At 40.0% G+C, this 24,832-nt stretch overlaps 1 protein-coding gene across 12 annotated transcripts in view; it reads right to left on the minus strand.

Moving 5' to 3' along the window:
- Positions 1-24,832, minus strand: part of Magi2 (membrane associated guanylate kinase, WW and PDZ domain containing 2) — a 1,273,508-nt gene that overhangs the window by 224,847 nt on the left and 1,023,829 nt on the right. For all 12 annotated transcript variants that reach the window (XM_087206547.1, XM_021253974.2, XM_087206545.1 and 9 more), the window contains one exon: positions 4,191-4,829. In XM_087206547.1, coding sequence (XP_087062673.1) covers positions 4,191-4,829 — 639 coding nt within the window. The remainder of the gene's footprint in view (positions 1-4,190; positions 4,830-24,832) is intronic.

Below are 24,832 nucleotides of genomic sequence, written 5' to 3' on the forward strand. Positions count from 1 at the left end.
AAAAGGGGTGGTGGTGGGGGGATATACTTCGGTGGTAGAATGCTGCTGGATTCAATTTCCAGTACCAAACAAAAACAACCACCATCACCACTACCACCACCCAAAGCAAGAAAACAATACTATTTACAATAACATCAAGAACAATAAATAGCTAGGAACAAGTATAACAAAAGAAGTAAAGATTTGTACATTCAAGATGATAAACCAGTGCTGAGAGATTAAGGAATGCCCAAATGAATGAAGAGCTGTGTGTACCGCATTTAAGAACTGAGAGGTTTAGTTGTTAAAGAGGAAAATTGTGCTGTAGGTTCAGGGCAACTCTAGTCTCAGCAGGCCTTTAACAAGATAATTTAAAAACCCAATCCTAAAATTTCTATTTCTATGGAAATTCAGAGGGCCTGGAATAGACAAAATCATTTTGAAAAAGGAGAAAAGAGTCGTAGGACACACTCTCATTTCAATACACAACATAAAGCTACAGTAATCTAGATAGTGTACTGTTAACATAATAGACATACAGTTCAATGGAAAAGAATAGAGTCTAGAAATAAGCCTCCACATTTCTACTAATTAATCTTTGTCAAAAGTGCCAAGGCAATTCAGTGGGAAAGAATAGATTTTCAGGAAACTGGTGCTAGAACAATTGAATATGCACATGCAGAAAATGAATTAAGTCCTTTCAATTTCACATTATAGATAAACATTATCTTAAATTGGCTTATAGACCTAAATATAAGTTATATAGAGAGAGATCTTGTAGATGAAAACATAGGAAAAACTGCAGTTTTGGGTTAGGCAAAGATATAACACCGAAAGAAAGATCCATGCAAAAAAAAAATTGATAAATTTGACTTTCTCAAAATTAGAAACCTTTTGTGCTTCAAAAGTCACCACAAAGAAAATGAAATGACAAGTCACAGATTTGGATAAAATATTTGCAAATCATTTATTTTAATTTGCAATAATCATCACACCTCAGATAAACCTCATTGGCTACGATACTGCCACTGTGCGAAGGTATTTAAAAAGGACTTGCACTCTGATTATTATAAGGAACTTTTATAACTCAAGAAGACAAAAAAACCCCAATATTATAAATGGGCAAACTATTCAATTAGGCATTTTACCAAAGAAGATATGTTAATGCTAATAAACACATGAAAAAATGTAAAAGGATTAAGGAGATGTAAATTAAAACCAAAAAAAGTAGCAGTACACACTCACTAGAATGACTATATTTTAAAAAAGCCCATTATACCAAATATGGGAAACAATCGGCAATAATTGGAAGCCTTATACACAAAAGTATAGCTATTTAACAATTGTAAGTGTACACTTTGCATAGTTTTCAGCAACACCATGCCTAGCTGTCTGACCAAGAAAAATGAAAACATATGTACAAGCAATCACTTGTATCCAAATATTTTTATCAAAATTATTCATAAGTACCCAGAGTGAAAATAATTCATATATCTAATCACTGATGAATAGACAAAAACCAGGTTCATACAATAGTCAACAGGAATCACTGATACATGTATCCATTGGGTAATTCTCAATAGTGTGATGCTAAGTAAAATGCTAACTACTACATGATTCCATTTATAAAAATATTCTGGAGAGGCAAAACTGGGTAGCAGATTTGTGGTTACCTGGGGCTGGGGGTATGAGAGAGGACAGGCACCAAATGGGCACTGGAGCACTTGGGATAATGACATCCCAAGGATTTATGGTCTTGATTACACAACTGCACCACTAGCAAAACATAATGAAAGACACACAAGAGGTAAATTTAATGTGATGTAAATTACACCACATAGTGTATGCCAAAAAAGTTAAGTAAACACTTACAACTAAGAGTTTATAGCGAGGCATATGTATGTATGAGATCATCCTGTCTATACTGAATGTACTACACCTACTCATCTATGTGCTAGTAGACCACCAGCCTTCTGGAAGCACACATGCAAAACATGTATGTGTTTGGGAGAAAGAACTGAAAGCATGGGGATGGGACAGATAACTGCTTTCCACTGGGTACTTTCTGGTATTAGTTGCTTTGAGAATTCAGCCATGTACATTTTTCCTTTATAAATACAAAATACAGTGCTGGAAATAATAACAACCAATCATGGTCCTGAGATAAGGACCAAGACCTGTGACCTTCTCTTGAAAATCTATGCTTATCTGAATGAGAATAAACACTTCTGATTAGCCTGTAAGATAGTCAAAGTGACTCTCATCACCTTGGTGCTAGCTCCTATTAATTTCAGAGAGATCAGTACACACCACAGGGATTTGGGGAAATTCAAGAGTGTTTTATTTATTTTTTTTACTAGAAGCACTTTAAGCATCTCACGGCACTCCATTCCGTAATTCTACAGTAGCCCCAAATTAAAAGCAAGTCACTCCTCTCCAAAACAAACAAAACGTTGATTATTTGAGGATAAAATGAGTGAGCAGGACAGAACAGGAGAGTGAGAGGAGGAGAGTGACCGAGAACAGGACCACCCTCCTGACGGCAGGTGCACAATGTTCAGAAAGGTACTGACGACAGTAAGATAAAGAAAGCGTTTCAAAGTACACTCTCCTGCTCTGTCATGCTTTCAGACGAAGCCACCACATCAACTATGCCCAGATTTATTTCTATGAATCATACACTGGACCCTGCCCAGTGGTTTCAGTTATGCCTTTCAGTATTAAGAACCTGTTCCAAAAATGAGATTTTCAAGCAGACATTACGAACACGTGGCTATTTAATTAGGAATGTGTGTTTTAATCTTAAATAAGCAATGGGAGAAATTAAAAATACGCGATCAACACTTAACCACCTCAATTCAAGTACTGTTTTGTAACAATGCCTTAAGGAGGTGAAGTTTAGCGTGGCTTTGCAATCACAGTAACTTCCACTTTTAACGTATGCACCTCATACTGCATTTGGTATTGCTCAGAAGCACATAGCACTTGGTGAATCAACAATGTGTCACCTCCTCGAAGGGAAAACACCTGCAGAGAGGGTCAGAGGAGTCGCACGTGTGCTTCTTTCACTCCCAGCCGGAACTCCAGGGCTTTCCTGTGGGTCTGAGAGCTTGCCCAGCCTGTCACATATGCCTGCCACACATGTGCTCTTCATGCACGACTTCCTCACAGTACTGCTCCTCCCCACACTTCTCTGCCAGGCCTCGGAGTTACTTTAGACTCCACAGAGAGGGAGTGCGCACCTGCTCTGGGCCACTCAGAGCTAAGGACACCCACTGAGGGCTGGGGGTCACTGTCCCCTGGGATAGGTCAGGTGGCTGAGCCTCCCGTGTTCTGAGCAGCCCAGCCCGACCCAGCGAGTCTCTGCCTTTAGGCTGTAGGTTTTGGAGGACTCGCTTTACCTGTGGTCCCTCCCCTCCCTCAGCCCCAGTTTCACAGATCAAGAACACGGTGGCAGATTTGCTTTTACTTTTTGGCACCGATCATTAAGAGAAGCAGAGAGGGGCCCTGTGTTTTGCCCATTCCCTCCCCACAGAGAAGGCAGGGCGGAAGAAATGTCCTTCCCAGACAGAGCTCTCACACCTTCCTTGCTGTTCCCATTTGCACCCTTCATTCAGAACACAGGCCCTTCTGTGCTTTCTTCCCAGGTCACAGAAGGTGGTGGAAGTAGTAGCCCTAATGGAGAAGATGTGCCTTGAGCCACACTTCGGAACTCTGAAAATTGCACTGTGGGCCCCATGGTGGTTATGGAGCCTATGCTTGGGCCTGGCAGGAGCTGGACTAGCTCCCCCTGCCAGCCCCGAATCCTACGCACAATTCAGAGCACCCCCTCCATGGCCTGGCAGAGCAGGCTCCTCATTCAATCCAGTGGGCAGCCAGCCTGAGTCCCCAACAGCTGACATGCTGGTGAGCTTTTGAAATAGAAGACATTCATAGCCGGAGATTCAATCTCTACCCTCCAAGTTTATGGCAAAATTTTGGTAAGACTGAAAGCACTATTATGAGTTTGTGTAGTATAATCTAGGAAAAGATATATTCTCAAAATTCAAATATCCAGCTTCCTGCACTCATGTTTTCACTATTACTCTCTGACCACTGTTTTAAAAAGCATGACTTCATTCCACTGTACAGAAACCTCCACTTTAACAAGATTACTCTAAATGTCCTACTGTTTTACTTGCACCCTGCATTGCTGAGCCAGTTTGTCTTACCTCCTCGATGGATGATCAAAGATGTCTCACTTCCAATGGGGCAGTCCTTAAGTATATCCACTACTTCCGTATGGCTCAGGTTCTGTACATTCTGCTGGTTGATCTCAACAATGAGGTCGCCTTCACACAGGCCAGGACATCCCTGAATGTCAAGTATTTGTTTCACCCGCTGTCCTGTAGGACTGTCGGCAATGGTGAAGCCGAAGCCCTGGGCACCTTTCACAATGGTTAAGGTCATAAGTTCAGCTTGGGTGGCCCCAGATGAAGCCATAGACACATTGTCGTCATGGACGGGTGGTGGATACGTGCCATCTAGCTGCCCATCAGCTGGTATGGAATGCAAAGAGTGAGGCGGCCGATCTGTAATATCCGGAGCCGACTGTGAGGTCCGAGAAATGTATTCCAAATATGTTTCATAGTTATGCCTTCCGTTGGCCATCATGGGAGGTGGCCTCTCCACTACTGCAAGGGGTGGCACCATGCTGTTAGCTGGATCTTCCGGGTCAAAGGGCAAAGGGTAGCCACGACACAACACCAGGCCGACACTCTGGCCAATGGGAACAGACTGGAAAAGTTTGACAACATCTGCATGAGTGTGTCCAAGGACACAAACTTCATTAATATAGACAATGACATCACCTGCAAGGAAGAAAGAGAGATTGACAACATGAGGTACGTTCAGTTAACACTGACGGAGAGAGATGGAATTATTTATGAGAGCAGTGAAAGAGGTGCTCTGTTTCTCAGTAAGCAGTGAAAAAATCAATTGGAATAATACTTAAATTCACTGTAGGTGACTCAAGGTTATAACAGGTCTGCCAACAAATATAATGATCAAATGCTAAAAAAAAGTGCTAGCTGATTTTTTTTTTTTCATTCAGAAACAATTTCACTATTCAGAAAGAAAGGCTCAGAAATGGACAGAATTTGTACCTTGCAGAAACATATATTCTATGCTGCTTTAAAATAAAAATCTTCTTTTCCCTTCCCAGCACACTTCAGTTCACAACATTTTCAAAATGAAATCAAGAAGCTGTGGCCCTGAATTCTGGATTAAAAAGGAAGCCCTGGCATTTGGGATTTTCTGGTTCCTTAGTTCCTCCTTTGTAAAGTTGTTATGAGGATGAAAGGAGACAAGGAAGGAAAGGCTTGGGGCGGTGTGTGGGGCATGCTAAGATCTCCAGTGGTGTGGACCATTGCTCTTGATTTATTGATTTATTTATTTATTTATTTTATTTATATACTTATTGGTACATTTCAGGTATACAGTACATTTACATCTATCATTGGGTGCTTGTACTTGAACATGATGTATCTTAGTTCTTATTTTTTTCCCCATTACCTGTGCGCCCTTCACCCCCACCAACCTTCCCTATTTACATAGACTTTGTTTCCATTTTTTTTCTTTCTCATAATTTTTCCTTTCCCTTCTTCCCTTTCCCCTTCCCCTCCCACCACCCCTCCACCTTTGGACCTTTTCCTATTTCAAATTATCAATTATTCATTTTAATCATTTTCATCCTTATTTACACTTTGAGTTTCTCACACTAGAGATACTATTGGTATTTACCCATGTGTGTCCTATTTATTTCACTTAAGAGTATCGCCTCAATGTGCATCCATTTAGCTATAAATGACTCTAGTTTCTCATTCTTTATGGCTGATTAGTACTCCATTTTATAAAAAAACCACATCTTCTTTATCCAGTTTCCAGTTGATGGGCACTTGGGCTGTTTCCAAACTGTGCCACTATAAACATGGGTGCACATATATTGATACTTTACATAGAGGACCCAAAAAACTTGGTCAAAAGCCTTCTAGACCTAATAGACAGATTCAGTAGAGTAGCTGGATATAAGGTCAACACTCAAAAAACAATAGCCTTCTTATACATAAATAACAGACCCATTGAGAGAGAAATTCGGGAAACAATTCCTTTTACAATAGCATCTAAAAAAATGAAATATCTAGGAATCAATCTAACAAAGGAAGCAAAAGACCTCTACACTGAAAACTACAGCACTCTGAAGAAGATCGAAGAGGGTATAAGAAAATGGAAAGATCCCTTGTTCCTGGGTAGGAAGAATCAATATAGTGAAAATGGCCATACTTCCAAAACTGCTATATAGATTTAATGCAATACCGATTGAAATTCCAACAATATACTTCACAGAATTAGAGAAAACAATCCAAAAATTCATTTGGAAGCAGAAGAGACCTAGAATAGCAAAAGCAATTCTGGGTAACAGAGACATGGCTGGGGGTATCACAACTCCCAACTTGAAACTATACTACAAAGCTACTGTGATAAAAACAGCATTGTACTGGCAAAGAAACAGACCCGAGGATCAGTGGAATAGATTAGAAGATGTGGACCATTACTAACAGCACTGTTGCTAAAATAGAATGCAGGAGACCAGGGCCCTGGGATTCAAACAGGAAGCTGCTATGGGCTCGCCTTCTAATCATCAATACATTGATATTTCTGCTGATCATTTTCAGTAATGGCATTTGTCCTCTCCAGTGAATTATCACAGATTTGCAGAGTTCTCCTGGTTAGAAGCAAACTTTATGATCTTAGAAATGCCTTGAATATATAAATTATTCATTATAAAACATATTTGGAAGAACAATTTTTCCTCCTCAACATGAAAGGCATGATTGTTTGAGATAATTGTTTTAAAATTTTCAATTATGTATGAATAACAATTTTATTTTTGGAGAACTGTTTTATCATGGATTGGTATTTTTATCCTCACAAACCATCATACTTGAAAATTGCACTTGCAAATTGAGATTGTGGCTCTCTATGAGGAATGCAGGAAGGATAAACACGAGACGTGTCTCCACAGATTGTCAAATGAATCAGAAAAAGACATTAACTGATCAGGGTATTTCTGAAATGGCTAGGGATTTCACCCTGAGACATCCTTGTCCATCAGGATTGCAAGCACCAAAAATGAAAAATAGTTGAATTTTCAGAGTTCAAAACTTTTCCAGACATTTACAGGTGTATGATATGAAATGATTTATTCACTCAATGCACTTAAATTAAATAATCCTGTGAATAGAACAATCCTAAGTGCCCTCCAGGGCACTGATGGATTAATTTACGTTTCCCAAATGTAAGCAAAGCCTTTGAAAATGAGAACACCAAACACACATTTTCAGGAGTGCAGGTTGGGTCTGCCCCGCGGAAATGCCACAGCCTGTGGGGTTGGTGAGGTGGAAATTCACTCTTCCAGGAGGCTACCGAACAGCGGGATCCTGCATTGCCCAGGACTTGGATGGAGTTGGAATGGGCCTCCCTTCCTTGCCATCACGATTCCTCACAACAGGGAGCAGCTGGGCATGCTTTGGTGTCATGTTCAATCAACTCTACTCATCTCAGAGCTCCAGAGAAGGGTCAGATTCAGGTTATGTTTTACCTCCCCGTCTCTCTCCTGTTTTGTGGTGTTGGGAGTGGAATCCAGGCTTCCTATATGCCAGGTCAGAGTGCTGCACCTCTAAGCCCGTCCGTCCTCAACCCCTGCCTCTCCCACTTTTAAATGTTATCATGATATATTTTATACACCTAAGAGGTTGAGGGAAACAAATACCAATTTAATGAACATTGCTCATATTAGCTGACACCTCCTTGGCGCTAACACCTCTCCTCCTACTTTTATTGCCTTACTGGCCTTTCCAGAAATAACCACTGGCCTATATTTGAGGCTATTTACATGTACTCTATATTTATGTCACATTTAGGTACCCATAAAAATACTACTTTGAAATAGTATATAGTCCCTAAGTAATAATTATCCTTAAAAATGTTTTGTATAGTTTGTAAATGGTATAAACTTTAATACTCTCATTTCCCTCAGAATATATTTGTGACATCCATGCCTGTATTTTTAGATCATTAATTTCACTCTAATATTTAGCTCCTACTGTTTGGCCACATTACTGTTTCTTAACATCTACTCATTTGTACAAATCTTGGGCTATTTTAAAGCTCACTGTGCTGTGAAGCTCTATGCACACACAGGGAGTTCTTCTGAGCTCTGTACCTGGGTGTGGAACTGCTGAGTGCTGGCCGCGTGTGTCTCAGCTTTGTGAGTTGATGACAAACGGCCGACCCGACAGATCACACTAATGTACACGCCAAGGCAGTGTGCCAGAATTTTCACTGCTCCTTGCCCGACACGATTCTTGGTATTCTCATGCAAGTCTAACTGGCATGATCTTGATTTTAATTTGCATTTCCTAGATTGGTAGTGAAGGTATGCACCTTTCTGTATGTTGATTGACCATTTGGGTATCTCACTTCCCTGATCTTCCTATTCAGTTAGTCTTTTTTTCTTTTTTTTGACTATTGATGATTGACTATTTTTGATGCCCACCTTTATTCTTGATTTAACATTCTTTGTACTGTACTGGAATGCTGTTTGGTAGTGTAATGACCACATGGACTAGATAGTGAAAAGACTGGTTGGAGGTTCAGCTCTATCACTTATTAGCTGTGGGACTTCAAACACTAGCTTAGGGGCTAGGGATGTAGCTCAGTGGTGCCATGCCTGCCTCTCAAGTGTAAGGTCCTGATTTTGATCCCCCGTACCAAACCAAACTAAACAAAAAACTAGCTTAGATCCCTGCGGCCTGATCCTTCTGAAGTAATGAATAATAATAACATCTACTTACTGTTTTGGGGGAAATAATGTGTGAGAACACACTAGTGAAGGGTTTGTAAGTTGCTATGCAAAGGATGAGTGCTAGTTCAGAGCTTATTATTTGTCCTTGATTTTTTCCTTCTATAAGAGTCCCATGAAGATATTTCCAGTACAGTCCTAATCAAGAATGACTTGAGTATGATTGCAGAAATGCTGGGCTTCTGAGTGGGCAAGTGAAAGGGAGGGAGGTAACAGATGCCACTTGCCTCTCAGGCTTTCCCTAAGTTTAACCACTCTTCACAAACCCCTGAGTCCCAAAATATGCTTTCCCTTCCCTCTGCTCTGCCAGAATTTCCTGGGAAAAAGCAATTAAGGGTGATGTTCAAAGTTCCCAAGGTTCCCTGCCAGGTCTAAAGAGTAGTTATTTGAATTATAGTGATTAGTGTTATCTATTTTTGAGTTTTAATGCCATGTTGCTATTTGGAACTGGAATGAGAACTATTTGTGGTTCTTAGTAAGACTATCTCTTAACAATTTATGGATATTTTCCACTTAGAATTTTTTAAGTCATCAAGCTGTAATAGTATCTTTATGGAGTTACACTGATTATTGAATGTAAAAGACGTGTGGTCAGTTATCACAGGATAAAACCACTTGACAACTTGACAGAGTTTGAATGCCCAGTTTAAAAAATATGCAGTTGCCCAGATGATGTGCCATGCCAAAAATCTGTCGTAGATGGAGATGTAAGCAAACACTCGCTTGCTCAGATGGGGTTGACTGGGGAAGATATTTATAGATTGTGCTGTATGAATGTCATTTTTATGTTGCGAAAAAACCTGCAAGCCACTTGGTATATGTTATCCAGTGAGCCATGCCAGGGCCGGGGTGGGCTGGCTTGAAGAGCACAGAAAGGCGGGTCGTTAGGGAACCTGGCTCTAGCTGCAACCCGCTGGTCTTCTTAAGCAGAGTTGCAGAAGAGTCCCTTCATTGCTCCATCTCTCCAGTTCTTCTTTTATAAAAGGGGAATTAAAATATCTCCTCCATTTGCCCTGCTGCAGTGCTACTGTGAGGATGAGATCAGGCTTGTGAAAACACTTCATTTTACCAAAGAAAGGTTCTGCCAAGGAATAAGATGATACCTTTCTTTTGAAAGCTAAGCATGCATTTTAATCACTGTACTGCCTGGAAGGTTACACTGTGTCCTACATGGCCCTTGGCTGAAGGCTGTATGTAGGCCACGTCACTCTAGGGCCACTGATCTCAGGCCTATTGGGCAGATTGGGTGTGACTGATAAGTTTGGGGTCCCCAGTGGTGTGGTCTCACAATGACCAGATTTCCTTAATGGGATTTCAAAATGTAAGTGAGGAACAAAGAGGATGATGCAGCAAGAGGTTTAAAATTGTTGTCCTTTATGAGAAAATATCCCAAAATAATTTGTTTCTTTCTTAGTCACGGACATTAAAATGAAAGATTGGATATCCCATGGATGTCTCATCATTTTATATGAAACAGGACACTTCACAAAGCACTGCTTAAACTGCAGTTATTTTTATGCTTCTTTCCTCTGCTGTCTCTTTCTTTGAGCCACCATGCCCTGTAGAACCTTCTTTTTCAGCATCTCTCACTACTCTCTCTGGTTTTCTTAACCACCATCTTGGACCAGACTAGAACAATGAACTTGCTCTTTAATTCTCATTTCACAGGTGCCACCTCCAGACCAGCTGCTACACACTCTTTACTAACAGTCTTTGCAGCTTATTTCTGCCTTCACCATCCAATGACAGTCCATCTTGGAATGCTGATATCTCTAATATTCACAACTCCTAACTGCTATTCCTGTTCCCTCAAATGGACTTTCTGTGTATAACTCCATCATAACTAACTCCTTTCTTTCTTCACCTCTTCCAAGGCACCTTCCATTATTCCTACACAAATCATACACAGAGTACATTCTTTAGGTACTTAGAATAAAGTGTCAATGAACAAAGGCTGGAAAGAGCTCCAACAGTGGAAAAGATTTCATAGCCAAATTTACCATCACCACCCCAGTGTTCTGCTTTTGCTAAGTCATACAGATTTTTGATAAAGAAAAAAAATTCATTGACTACACATTCCTGTCCTACCAATTACATACACTTTATATAAAAAATTTATTTTTGTTTCTTCTCAGCTAATAAGATTTGTTTATTAAAAAATAAAGTTATTAAAAGTATATTTTCTGAAACTTTTGTGAGTTTTAAAATAATAACTCTATAGGGCCGGGGATTTAGCTCGGTGGTTCCGGCACCTGTCCTGCAAGTGCAAGGACCTGAGTTCGATCCCCGGTACCAAAACCCCCCCCCAAAAACTATATAATTTTATAATATGCAATTTTATTGGAATATTGTATCTCCTTTTTCTCTTTACTTCACAACTCCCACAAACATACAATAGATGTTGATATTCCCTTTTGTGGGTGTGCTGCTCATGACCTCAGTTAAAGCACAGAGTAAATTCTCTTGAGGCATTTTATTCTCCAAAGCAAAGCATTATGGTAGGGCAGGTAGACAATACAAGCAGGGCTGGGTGTGCTTGGGTTTCTCTCTTAGCAAGTCCTTTAACATGTTTCCACATCTACAAGGAGATAATAATAGCTGCTCTGTGCTACCTTGGAGGGAAGAGATATCTATGAAAATGTTTTGTAAAACGTGAAGCATCATCATCATGTTATACATAAAATACATATATATTAACATTTCTAAATGGCTGGTAAAGAAAAAGTAAAACAAAACATTCTAAGATGAAGATGTAAAATAAAACATTCTAAGATGAAGAATAAATTTTGAATTTAAACATTTTTAAAAGAAGCTGCTACATTCTATTAAATTATTTGTCAGTGGTGGCTAGGCTGTGGGGAAAAAGGAACCCTTTTACATTGTTGGTGGGAATGTAAACTAGTACAACCACTGTGGAAATCAGTATGGAGAGTCCTTAAAAAAGTAAAACTAGAAATTCACTTGACTCAGCTTTTCCACTTCTAGGTATCTTCTCAAAAGAGTACAAGACATCGTATCACACTAATATGTACATTTCTATGTTTTTGGCAGCACAATTCATAAAAGCGAGGTCTTGGAAGCAGATTCTATGCTCATCAACTGAGGAATGGAGAAAGACAATGTGGTATTTACACACAATGGCGCACTACTCTGCCCTTGAGAAGAATCAACTTGAGTCATTTGTAGAAAAAGGGATCACCTTGAGACCATGACGTAAGTGAAATGAATCAGACATACAAACTTAAAGACTGTATGGTTTTTGGTACAAAACATTACAAGTGATGTTGCAGATAAAGATGAAGTGAATCAAGCTGTACCATTAAAATAAGACTCAGACGATGTCTTTATAATGTTGTGTACAATCTGAGGACAAGTGTAGTGTGGGGGAGAAAGCGATGATGGACGTGGAATTAGGTTTACATTTGTAGGTCAACTATGTCAATAACTGGTGGTGTCACAACATTCCTGATTTGGTCAGTCGTTATGCATTAATTTATTCAGGCAAGGTGTATATGTATTTAGTTACTACTGTGAGCCAGGCATCGTGTTATAGAAAGAGAAGATTGGTGTAATACCCTGTGATCTCTAAGGTGTGCCTCTGAAACCCTAAGGCAGGGACCTTTGGGTTCTAGCTCTTAGATGTTCTTCAGTTGGTTCCTTCCTTTCTTTCCTCCTACACCACCTTCCCCTACCTCCTATGATACAAACTTCTGCAATAGCATCTGCTGGGCTTTCTGGAGAGCACACAAGAGGACAGAGTGAGCTTGTGGGGGCACAGGGTTCCCTAGTCAGCCCACTCTGATCTGGGGGTATACATGGGACATTGCTAGCTAGTCTCTTCTGCTGAGGCTGAGCTTGGAAACTGGGTATGAATATTGGTGGCGCAGTGTCCTGTCTGCCTGGCATCCTTCTCGTGTAGAGGATCCACTGAACTTTCTGCACCTCACAAGGCTCTCCGTGCACTCTGGCACTGTCTTGCTTCTTCCCCGCCTAGGCTCCTGCAGGTGGCGCAAGCTTGGTGTCTGGTCTGTTCTCTCCAGCCTCTGTCATTTCCTTCCTGCTTCTCCTCCGTTTTTTGTCCCCATTTACAAACTCCTAGTGACCCTTTCGACATTTTGACCACCTTTCTGACCATTGCTTATTGCTAAGAATAAATGTACCTCTTTCTGAATGCCACTCTTCCCAGTATCACAGTTCTTCAACCCATGTAGCCATAGTAGCAATACCCCGAATGTCTCTGACTACAGCAACTGCCACTTCAATATACGGAATGTTTATCTGGTGCTTGCAAGCTCTGCTGTCCCTTGCTCTCCCAAATCCCCAGGAGACCGCCATTGTTATCTGTCCTTTCTGCGCAGGGAAACTGGCCCTAGGAGATGGGAAGTAACTTCTCTGAAGTCACCCCGATCATTAGGTCCGGTTCAGGAGCTCAACTCAGGACTTCCACACCAATGCTCAGGATTTCAGTCCAGGACATATTTTGACTTGAGGATTCTATTGTGCATCTCAAATCATGATCAGCCAGACTGGTGGGTAAAAATATCTTTAATTCCTCAATGTGAAAATAGAGGGATGAAGCGCAGTATTTTTTGATTAGTTCAGTTAATAGAGGGAGGTAGTGAAGCAGATAATTGCAGACAGTAGCTTGGTACATTTTCTGCAGTCTTCCACAACATGTTGTTGAAGCAGGGCTGGGGAGGGGATGGGGGATGTCAGGAAGCTTATGCTCTGATGTAAGTGACTCCACAGCTGTGTGATCCAGGGGAAGCCACTTAATCAGCCATGTGGATGGTGTTATTAGACCCAGTTCTAGGGTACAGCTTTGAGAGCTCCTGAGTCTTGTGGACATGGGTGTGGCCACAGCTGGCATTGGGAAGGGCCAGGCAGTGGAACAGGCCATTGGGGCTTCCTCCAGGGCTCTGATTTTCTTCAAAATCAGCCAGGGACCACAACACTGTCCCCAGTGAGGACACCAAAGTGATGGAGTAGCCACTTCTCAAAAGCATGAAACACTTCTCATTCACATTTTATAATTTCATCTATACGACCCAGTGCAGATGCCTCATTAAAAACTTGCTTTTAAAAAAATTATGCTTAATCAGCACACATCCAACAATTACTCCTTGGCAGATGTGAATTAATCCGATGATTTATTTCCATTTCTTTTGAGTTTAGCATTGAGTGATAAGATACATTTAAATTCTTGCATTCTACGTTGTTGAAAAGGAGACAGAAAATACATTCTAAGAGACTCCAAAGGCACTGATTATTTGCTGATCTGTCAAAGATGAAACAATACTTTAGATAAAAACTATAAATAAAGTCTCAATACGAAGCACAAAAGTCTCTTTCTTATAAACGCCAAAGAGCAGAGGCTTTCTAAAAAAACCTGCTCAAATTGGGACCTCAATAGCATAAATGGTCAGTAAACTCTTATTTCTGTAAAAAAAAAAAAAAAAGCAATGAATTCTATACAAAGTAAAAGAAGATAAATATATTAGTAGGGGCACCATATAAAATGAAAATAAATTACCAGAAGAAAATACAAGCAAGAGTTTAAAATTATCTGAAAATTCCAAAAGTTTGTGAGAACAAGCTAAAAACGTGCTGTAGGTTTACCCTGAGCGCTGCTGTGTGTGTGGGCACACAGGTAGACTCAGCCACACAGCCACCCCAAAACAACAGCCGCTCCTAAGACAGAGGCATCACTTGGGGGGCTCTGGAGCAATGTGCAGACTTTTTTATTTCTTTGGTACCGGGAATCGAACTTGGGTCCTTGCGCTTGTGAGGCAGTGTGCAGACTTATCTTCAACAGTAGCAACTGCCCTCCTGAGCACATAGGATTCTGCTTTATAGAAATGGCTCCCAGGGGCCCACGTGGCATGGTGCCTCACTGTATTTGGACCTTATTCCCCACACAGAGTCTCCAGTGGCTGTAAGGACAGGGAGAGTTGGCTGGGATGGGACTTGGAACTGCATCTGGACATACATCGATTCTACTTTACCTGTCAAACGCTTGCAAGTTTTTGTAATTGTGTGTGTGTGTGTGTGTGTGTGTGTGTGTGTGTGTGTGTTTGCTACCTGGCCTACACACACTCTTAGGAAAGGCAGAGTGGTGATTTCAGTCAGAGGAAAAAAATTTTGTTTTTGATAGTGTGAAATCGAAAATTGATATAGAAGAAGGATGGGGAGATGAACCCTATTTCAGGACTCCAAATAACACTGTTTCCTTGATTGCCTTTGAAAGAAGGTAGCACCTGCTCCTGTGTGAGCTGGATGTTGGTCTTAAGTCCCTCACCCGGGCTGGGGGTCTCCTGGTGAGCTGCTCGTTCAGATCTCTGTCACCCCAGGTGGCATTTCTGGAAAGTGTCTGATTAGTGCTTCCACTGCAAACCAATCAACAACCTAACTGGCAGTGTAACATTCTCAGTTGTGTCGATCCACTTCTTCCCTCCCTTCATTTGTGAGAAATTACAGGGCCCCTGCTGCCTTGCTGAAATGAGGGCTGCCAGAATATTTCTCCCATATGGATTCAGAACAGTGCAGCGTTAAGTTGCTGAGCTCCATAAAACGTCTGGCAGAAAGAACAAATGTGCCGTGCTAAAAATGTGACTGTGTATTGCATACACACGGGGCCAAGGTTTGATGAGAGAGGCCTTCTAACTTGTTAAGAGAGAAACAGACTCGGCAGATGTGAATCTTTACTGACAGACTTCGATTGTTCAAACCTGGACCTTTTGATTTCCAATTTTGGCTTGTGAGAGAGCAATATTTCATGCAAGTACCAGGAGTCATCCTGCTCACTGGGCCATCTATGCCAAGGATTGCCAATTAAAAATCCTCAAAAACGTGGTAAAAGGGGAAAAGGATTATCTTGGCTGCACTGACATTTTAGAACCAAGAGCAAGATAGTTATTATCTCTGATTTATGTGGAGAGAAGGGGACAGCACTATGGCACCTTATAGTATTAGACAGGTAGGACTTCCTCCACCAGGTATATTCACTCTTTGTTAGATGCTGCATACAGAGTCTTATGTGGACAAACAATGTCATTGGTCGAGGAGTCTCAGGAAAATATGAAGCAATTTCACTGCAGACAATAGGGATTATTTTAATCTCAGACACAACAAATGGCACAGAAGAAAACAATTTAATCCCCTGCTGTTCCCAATGTTACAATTATTCTACCCCACTCAAGCTGACTGGAGTAAGTTAGCAGAGAATTATCATTAGAGAGTTTACATTGCCCTCTTCCTCTAGCTACCAAGGTTGAGCATACATCTATGTGAATATAGTTGTAAGTAGGTCCACATGTTTCTATGCCAAATTGCTCAGTTATGGTTATAATACATCTTGCATTCCAGCAAAGCGTAGTTAACAACAGAGTCGGAAACAACAAAAATTTCCTGCTTTTAAAACTTCAATCTAGATTGTTATAACTATTGCACTGGCATTTCATTTTATATCAAGTAACTGCAAATCATAGTAAAATGCAAAAATCACAACCAAAAGGTGATAATTAATTATGAAATGAAAGTTTTAGAAAGTCATTTGATTTTTCTTGATCCAGCTAAAGCAAAATAGTGTGTTAACTATTTTCTATTGTATACATATATTGCTGTAGATCAGGAAGCGATGACTAAATTGGCCAATAACAATAACTACTATTATGTGCTGAGAATGAGAACAGTGCAAAGCAGCTGGTCAATCACAGCAGAAACTATCACACTTTAATCCTTGAAATAATCTGATAAAGAACACACCATCCCAATTTATAGAAGAAGCAATGGTGACTCAGAAAAGGCAAGTTCCACAATTACAAAGTGAACATGCTGCTGTATCTAGTGTGTCTGGGGTTATTCTTGGGATTAACTTCCAACCATGTGGGTTTTTTATTGTACAGACTTAGGAAATTTCAAGATTCATTTCATTCATTTATTTGATGAATTTCCTATATGGGGTGGACTTGTCAGACTGCTGAGAGCTAAAGAATTATCACTGCAGATTTTATATTCCCTTCCTCTTTAGCTACCACTGTTGAACACGTATTTATGTGAATGTACTTGAAAGCAGACCTACACGTTTATATGTCAATTTGCTCATTTAAGGGCTACAATAAGCAAAATGGGGTTAACGACAGAGTCAGAACAAAACAAAAATGAAAAACCAAGACTACCAAAGATGACTTCTGGAGACACAGCTCTGATGCCATAGAAGTCCAATAAGCACATCAAAGAAAACAATGGAAATTATTTTAAGGTATTAGATGCTTATGCCTTGAAAATCTGGCTGCCATGAATTCTAAAATACAGAAGAAATGTTAGAAATAGGACTGTATACAATGATTAACTGATATCAGAGTGAATAATTCTAATGATTTCAACAGACACAAATATGGAAGGGGCAATTATCCTACTGGCTGGCCAGTTATAAGGGGATCAGTTTTCTTAGATCAGAACACATGAAACAGATATGTCTTTGTTGGTACATTTTCAAGTGAAGTTACACACACATGGTGACTTCTTTATATAAACGGCAGTCAACGGTTGTGAGGGCACATGATTGTTACTCATTTCCACTTGGAATTCTCCTCATGGAACTGATAGAGAAAGCATACATTTATATTTCAAATCCCTAATTACAGGTCTAAGAAAGCAGAAGATGTAAGGACTTAGTCAATGAATAATATAAAAATACAGTCAGCAGATCATAAATATTTATTGCTACATCAAAAGTCTGCTAGTCAATCTGTCAATAATTCTTTCAGAATAAAATGTTTGACTCAGGATATTGGAAAAATTAATTAAAATTCAGACTTAGCTCAGAACGATAGGAAATAGGAACTATGTATGTCTAATATTTTCTGCTGTCAAATGTCTCATCTAATTTTTGTTTTAGTTTCATTTTTCCCTATGGGTTTGACTGCAGTTCTTAAACTTATTCACCTACTAAACATGCAATTATCATTTTAATCCTGACAATGCCTCTACTTGCATTGTAGAGAAAGATTAGGGCTAAGAGACAGAATCTTTTTCTCTTTGCAAAGCAGGGAATACTAAAATAAGTTGCAACATCTATTTCATTTAAATATTTTTCTTTGTTAAGCCACAATTATCTCGCAGATTATTACTTTTTTCAAAACAAGGAAGATGAACAGGAGAGATTATGCTATCTGCAACAATTACTTTATGGACTATGGTAGAATAACAATCAGCTGAATCAATATATGCAAAAGATGACTGAGTTATGACATAGCAGGTATGTCTCATGTATACAAAATATACAAAAAAAGCCTTTATTTTCAATCTCTAACAAGCTAGAGGAAGATTTAAAATGTTCACCTGGTTATCTGTGTGAACGATAATATCGTTGGTGTACACAAAAATTTCATGTTAGGAGAGAAGAAGGTAAATTATGATATGTACTTAGTAAATTCTGGTGCAAAAGTTAAATTCCAGTGGAAATATGGAAGTGCGAGGCCAGAGATACAAGCTTTGGAGTCATCAGGATTGGGATGTAGGGCCTAAGTTTTCATTCCCAGACTTCTTTTGTTGTTTTGCTGTGGATTTTGTTTTTAAAATGACTTTCCAAACTCAGCTTTATTTATTAAATAACTAACTAGTTCTATTTTTACTAATTTACCTACCAGAGTTTCTAATCAGCATGAGTCAGACAGTATAACCCACATTAGATTGATGTACATTTAGTCATAGTAAAATACTTTTAATGTTTTAGTATTCATCCAATAAACATCTGTAGGATCTCTGCCATGTTCTCTGGAGAAAGGCCAGCAGATACAAAGATGAGTAAAACATAGCCATTGACCTTAAAATAATGTGAACTATGATGTAGTAAAGAAAGCTAGTGCATGTCTACCATAAATAAATGTGTAGTTTCCATTTAGCATTTCACTAAAATGTTAAAAATAACCAGGGGTCTTAAGAGTACCAAAGAAAACAAGACAGAAGATGGAAAACTTTACTTCTTCTCTTTGGAGCAACCTAGAAAACAATTACCCTTATGTCCCCATTACCCAGTGGGCACACAGTATAGAAATGTAAACTCCAGTAGCCACGCAACATTTTCAGAGAGAATGCGCTCCCATAGAAGAGCCCTACCGAGGTGGGGCAAATTCTGGGAAATGATGGTGGCAGGGCAGGGCCTGGCAGGGAGAAGAAGCCAGGGCCTGAAATAGGAAGTAAGACTGCAGAGATGGTAACGGGGCTCGGCCAGAGGGAGCTGGTGTGTGAGGTCCATCTGATCACCTCTTTCCAAAGTGCAAGAACAGATTACACTCAAAAGTGGCCACTGATTTCACAAAGTGTGTGTGCCCCAGGGACGTTTCCAAGCTTAGTTTCCGTAGGCTGGTGAAGGTATAGAAAAATAGTACGGGAAATTGAAGAAGGAACAAGCGGGGAGAAAATAGGTTGGACAATCCGCGACACCTGAGAAGTTGGTATGGAAACGCAGGGAATGAACAAAACAATAACACAAAAGAAACAGGCGCCCAGGAGAGGGGGAGAAAGTGAGTAAGAGAAGTTAAGATATTGGAGAAGTAGGGTGAGAGCCAAGATCAGTTTTAGTTCAAGTTTAGTTTTAGAATGGAGAAAGGGACCCCCCCCCCCCCGGCAACTGCAGAAGGGAACCAGAGAGGTAGCAGGTACAACGACACACTTCACCTGTCACCTCGATTTAGGAGGAAGCCACATTCATCATCTCAGCAGCACGGGGCGGGCATGGTAATCCCAGGGGGTGTGGTAGTGATCCCCGCGGAATTAAGGGCCAAACCCCGAAACCATCAAACCTGCATGCTGAGATTTTCCAGTGTTCTCTGCTCTGATACAGAGCGTCATTATGTAGTTGGCGATTTTATGGCAGGTTAGTGTTACATGTCACAGTGGTGAGGCTCTAGGACCCAGTAATTCAATTCAACACTGATCTTGGAGTCACCGTGAAGGATTTTGTAGATCAGGTTCAAATGTACAGTTGGTCGAAAGTCAAGGAACTCAGCCTCAGAAATCTGGGTGGGCCTCATCCGATCTGTCTAATGGCTCTAAGAAGAAAAGAGGTTTCTCTGAGGAAGAAGAAATTCTGCCTCCAGACTAAGCATCAGCTCCTGCTGGTCCACCCTGCAGATGCCAGACCTGACAGCCTCCCAAAATATGTGAGCCAATTCCTTCGTCCCGCGTCCCTGGCAAGCACTGATACAGAGATCAAAGCTCAAACTTCACTGAGAAAACCAGTTCTGATTTCCTATTCCCAGAGTCCTATAGGTATCTCACTTATTAAAATTTAGAGAAGGAGAATGAAGACTGTGGTTCAATCCACTACTGGAATGAACTTGTTGGCTTTTACTCCTTCACTTATCGGCAAGGCATAAACCTTGCGCGGTTTCACATTCTTCAGATGAATACTACTTTGCCAGTTCCTGGATTATATCATTTATTGATCCAAACTGTGGTTTCAGAACTCAGGCAAGCACTTGGAAATCCAGCTTACACCTGCATAATTTACGCTAGACAGACACTAAAGCATTTACCTCAAAGATGGTTGACACCATCCCAAATAGATACACAGGCATGACTCAGGCCACTGCTTGTGGGTAGGTTGTGACACATCATGCATATCATTTGTGTGTGTTTTTATCTTTAATTTTTTCTTCTTCTTGTACTGTTTTAGACATGATCTCAATCTACTCATCTATTAAATGTTATGCATTTATCACATTGCGGCATAGAGGCATTTATTTAATGTTGTGTTAAACATCTGGTTATCTTTAAGTAACAGATAAAAAATAACTATCCCTGAGTTTTAGAACTGCCGAAAATGTGGTTTTCATCAGTTCCCCCTATTTTGGCCAATTAACATGAATTAAACAGAACAAATGGTCACTGACTTGAATTATCGCTTTAACTGCTTCTTTGGGTTACTTTGCTAAAACAGATCTAATTCTTTTAGGGCAGTTATAAATGACTATGAAATATAGTAATAACCACTTTGGGAGAGTCATGGATTCTCTGGCCGACTCTGCTTGCTCATTTAGTCAGTTACCTGGGTATTCAGGCGATATCATGTTTCTATAGCAGAATTTCCTAGCCACTCTCTCCCATGAAATCTCAAAGGTACTCTTCTTCAGGAATTGAAAACTTGCTTTTAGAGAAACACAAAATTTAATCATTTATTACAGATGTAAATAGCTGATGAGAACATTTTAAAATTGTGGCCAGACAACTTGCCCACCAGCACTTCATAATTTATTAAATATATTTCACTTTTTCAGGTTAATAAAGGATGTGTTTGACAAAGCATCACACTGACCTTGTTTCTTGGCAAATTCTACCTTGAAGTCTCTAGAGCTAATTCCATTGCCAGCCATTTTTACAAGGACAGCTTGTTATTATTTTCTTGGAAATAATTAACCGCCTGTTGTGAGGAATAACATGTACTTTGTCCCAAAATTCTTTAGAAGACGGTCCAGAAAACAAAATAGTTTCAAAGTCTTACTCTTGAGACTCTTAAGATTTCTCAGTACTTTTTCTCTGTACTTAAATTCTAAAATATTCAGATAGTACAAGAGCACATTGAACCAGGAAAATGATTATAAGAGGAAAATGCAGGCTGTATCTTGATTTAAAGCAAGAATTCAGTCAAACTTTTTTTTCTGTGTAGCTAAACTTTTCACATCATTTCCACTGATATTTGCTGGACAAAAGAATCTGATGCTCAGTTTGAAAAGAGCATCAGTGAGATCACCATAAAACATGAATTTTGACTTAATACTGGGACTTATTAAGGATGAAATCAACACAGTCATTGCGCCCTCTCCATTTCTTAAGTCTTGAGGTTTGACATCAGCAGTTTTCCAGCTAAATATTTTATGCGATCCAGATTTATCAAACCATTTTGCATCACTTTATTTGAAGATAAGATTTTATTAAGCCATAAAATTCATTAAAGGAATTATAAAATATATAATTCACTCTTTAATTAATCAAAGGTCTATTTCAATAAAGTTTTATTAACAAAAACAAGCAGTATGCTGGGTCTGCCCAATTGTTATAATCTGCCAAACCTGGGTCTAAGGACAAGTCTCAGCAAGATAAGTGTCACTTCATTGGTCTTTGGAAAGAATTTGGCACAGGAGCTCCAAGAAATAGCAGAACCAGGATAGGTGATTACAAAGAGATAATTAATCACTAAATGAGTTTAACTCTCCTGGATACCAACTATGTTCCCAATTTGCTTTAACCCCATCACTAGCACTATATGTGTATTGTAGTTTATATAACACTTTCCCACATACCATTCCTTATTAGGAGGGCAACATCTGTTTCATAGAAGAGATGAAGCGATCAACACTGAAACAATTAAATAGTACTAGAACTCTATCTTCTGATTTCAAGTATTTCATATTTATTTTCTTCAACACACTCACAGTAAGAATTCTTCAAAAAATGAAAGCAAGGATGGGAGAAATTATGGAACATGAAAGGCAAAGAAAGTGGCCCATTTTGACAAGCAGAAAACATTTCTAGAAACCACAACAGGTAAGTAAGTACTCAGCCAGTGTTTAGCCTGCTGCGGGTCTGATGGCTCATCCAGGTGGCCTCTTTGGGGACAGTCACACTTTTTCAGGTTTAAATCTCCCCGCTGACAGTAGTTAGGCACTGTCTCTTCAGTTAGTGGCTCCTTCCTTCCATTAGAGCCAGGAGAGGAAGGAAATGTTCTCTGCATAGTGCCTGTGCTTCAGAACACCTGTGGGCTCCTACCTGGCCTCTCTTTTCCTCTCCTGTTTCCGCGAAGGTCACTGCACTCAGGCTCCCTCCCCTGGATGCTGCGTTTTAAGCACGATGTTCAGCCTGCACCTCTGCTACATGGACTTCTAAAGAGCTAGAGTCTAGTTCTTTTTTTGACATTGTAAAACTGAAAACATAGCCGACTTTAATAAAATTAGAAAATCATGGAGTTTTATTCTGAAGTTGCCTACCTTGGGCACTTTTGAAAAATACACCTTTATTCACGAGCTCACTCATTTCTGCTCCTCCCCCTGCAATGAGTGTCTGGGCAAGGAAAGGGGAGCTAACTTTTCCCCAAGAAGTCCTTTTCTTCATTTCCAGTCTGAAGAGGCTGGCCATGCTGACTTGGCAGAAGGCAATGCAGTGTGCTTATCAGTATCCAGCTGAACTTCCAAAGTGTTACATTCCCTTTCTGTATTCGCTCCCCAGTTAATTCAGGCCTGGCTTTGGAGGCCTGAAGGAATAACACTGTTCAGTGAGCTGTGGGATAGGTCACCAGCTCTAGATGTGAGTTCTAATTTGACCCTTGTGATTTTTGTCTTCAGTGGAGAAACCTGGCTGCCTGTTACCAACATAGAGCAGAACCCACCACTGGTGTCCATTACCTAAAGGACTCCAGTTAGAAGGTAGCAGAATCTTCCTTCTTCCTCCAGATAGCTGTTAATGCTTAAGCACATGGCCAGGAATTTCTCTAAGCAAAATCATGTTTTGAATTCCATTCCCGAAATAAGCAGAGAAGAGACACACTAAGAATAAAATGGTTTACAATTTTAAAAAGCACACTTCACAGTTGAAACTATGATAGATATGGGCAGAAGCTGGAGGATAAACAAGTGCTGGCCAGCTGGCTGTGGACACTCCACATGGTTTAATAGCCTGCAAGTAACTGACAACTTGGAAGCCAGCTTTCATGAGTCAGGACAAAATGAGATCACTGGGAGCACTGTCTCCAGGGCTCACATTCACAGAGATGCATGTGAAGCCTGTATTTCAACAAACAGCCCAGCCTTGAAATTAGAAACTGTTAGTAGGGGGACAGGTAGTCTGGGGTTAGCATCTAAAGCAATGTCAATCTATTTTTAGAATTCCACTGTGTGCTCAGATTTTGGTAAGCTCATTATCTAATTTTAGTGAATTATTTTACCTCTCTGACTCCATTTCAATAAAAGAACAACACCATTTTTTGAATGTCTACTATTTGCTAGTCTTTTTTGCCAGTCATTTTGCTGGCACTGAGAAGAATAAAAATAGGTGATGCTTATTTTATCCTTGTTATGTCCCAGGCTAAATGCCAGGCATTGTGCAAAATCCTTAATAAAAATGATCTGATTAAACACTCACAGGGAAGGTACAGTGCTATCTTGTTGCAGCTACTGGACATAATGCTTTTACTGTGTCCTACCGTGGGAGATGGGGACATTGAAGCACAGAGAGCTCGGTGACTTGCCTGTGGTCACCAGAGCCTGGAGTGCCAACCATACCATTGGTCCGTCCCCCGAGTCTTTTAAGCTGAGCAGTGCATCTTAAACTTCAATGTGTTTATGCAGTATCTCAAGTGGCATTCAAATGATGCATTTGATTAAGACCTCAAGGGGGAGTGTCTGAGATTCTGCATCTCAGACAAACTTCAGGTCACACCAATGCCATTGGTTCATAGATCATGTGAAAAGACACTGGATCTGCAGTGCGCATGTTGCCGGCACATGAAAAGTACCTGGGTAGCTTTTAAAAAAATATATGTCCAGGTGACATCCATATTGAGGAAATAAAAATGTCTGGGCTGGACGTTAGGCATGAGTATGTTCTAAAAAGATCTCTAAATAATTTAAGCATACCAGTGTAGTAGAGACCAATGCAATAGTTCAAATTCAGCATTTAAAATAATAGAATAAAATGGTATTACATTAGTAAGTAGACTACTATTCCGTGAAACTTCATATATCATGATTAAGTGTATATGTACTGAGGTCATGGTTGAAAATATACTCATTGTGGATTAAGGCAAAAAAAAAATCAAAAGTCATTTATAATACTAAAAGGAGTAAGATTCTCTCTCTCCCCCTACTTTCTCCTCCCTATCCACATATTTTAGCTTATTCTTAAAAAGATTTAATCTGGATTAAAAGTATCAACCCTCCATTAAGGTATTTTCGT

Source organism: Heterocephalus glaber, unplaced genomic scaffold (genome assembly GCF_053883595.1).
Source record: "Heterocephalus glaber isolate CG9 unplaced genomic scaffold, H.glaber_assembly_v1.0 deba00000676, whole genome shotgun sequence".
Classification (NCBI taxonomy): Eukaryota; Metazoa; Chordata; class Mammalia; order Rodentia; family Bathyergidae; genus Heterocephalus; species Heterocephalus glaber.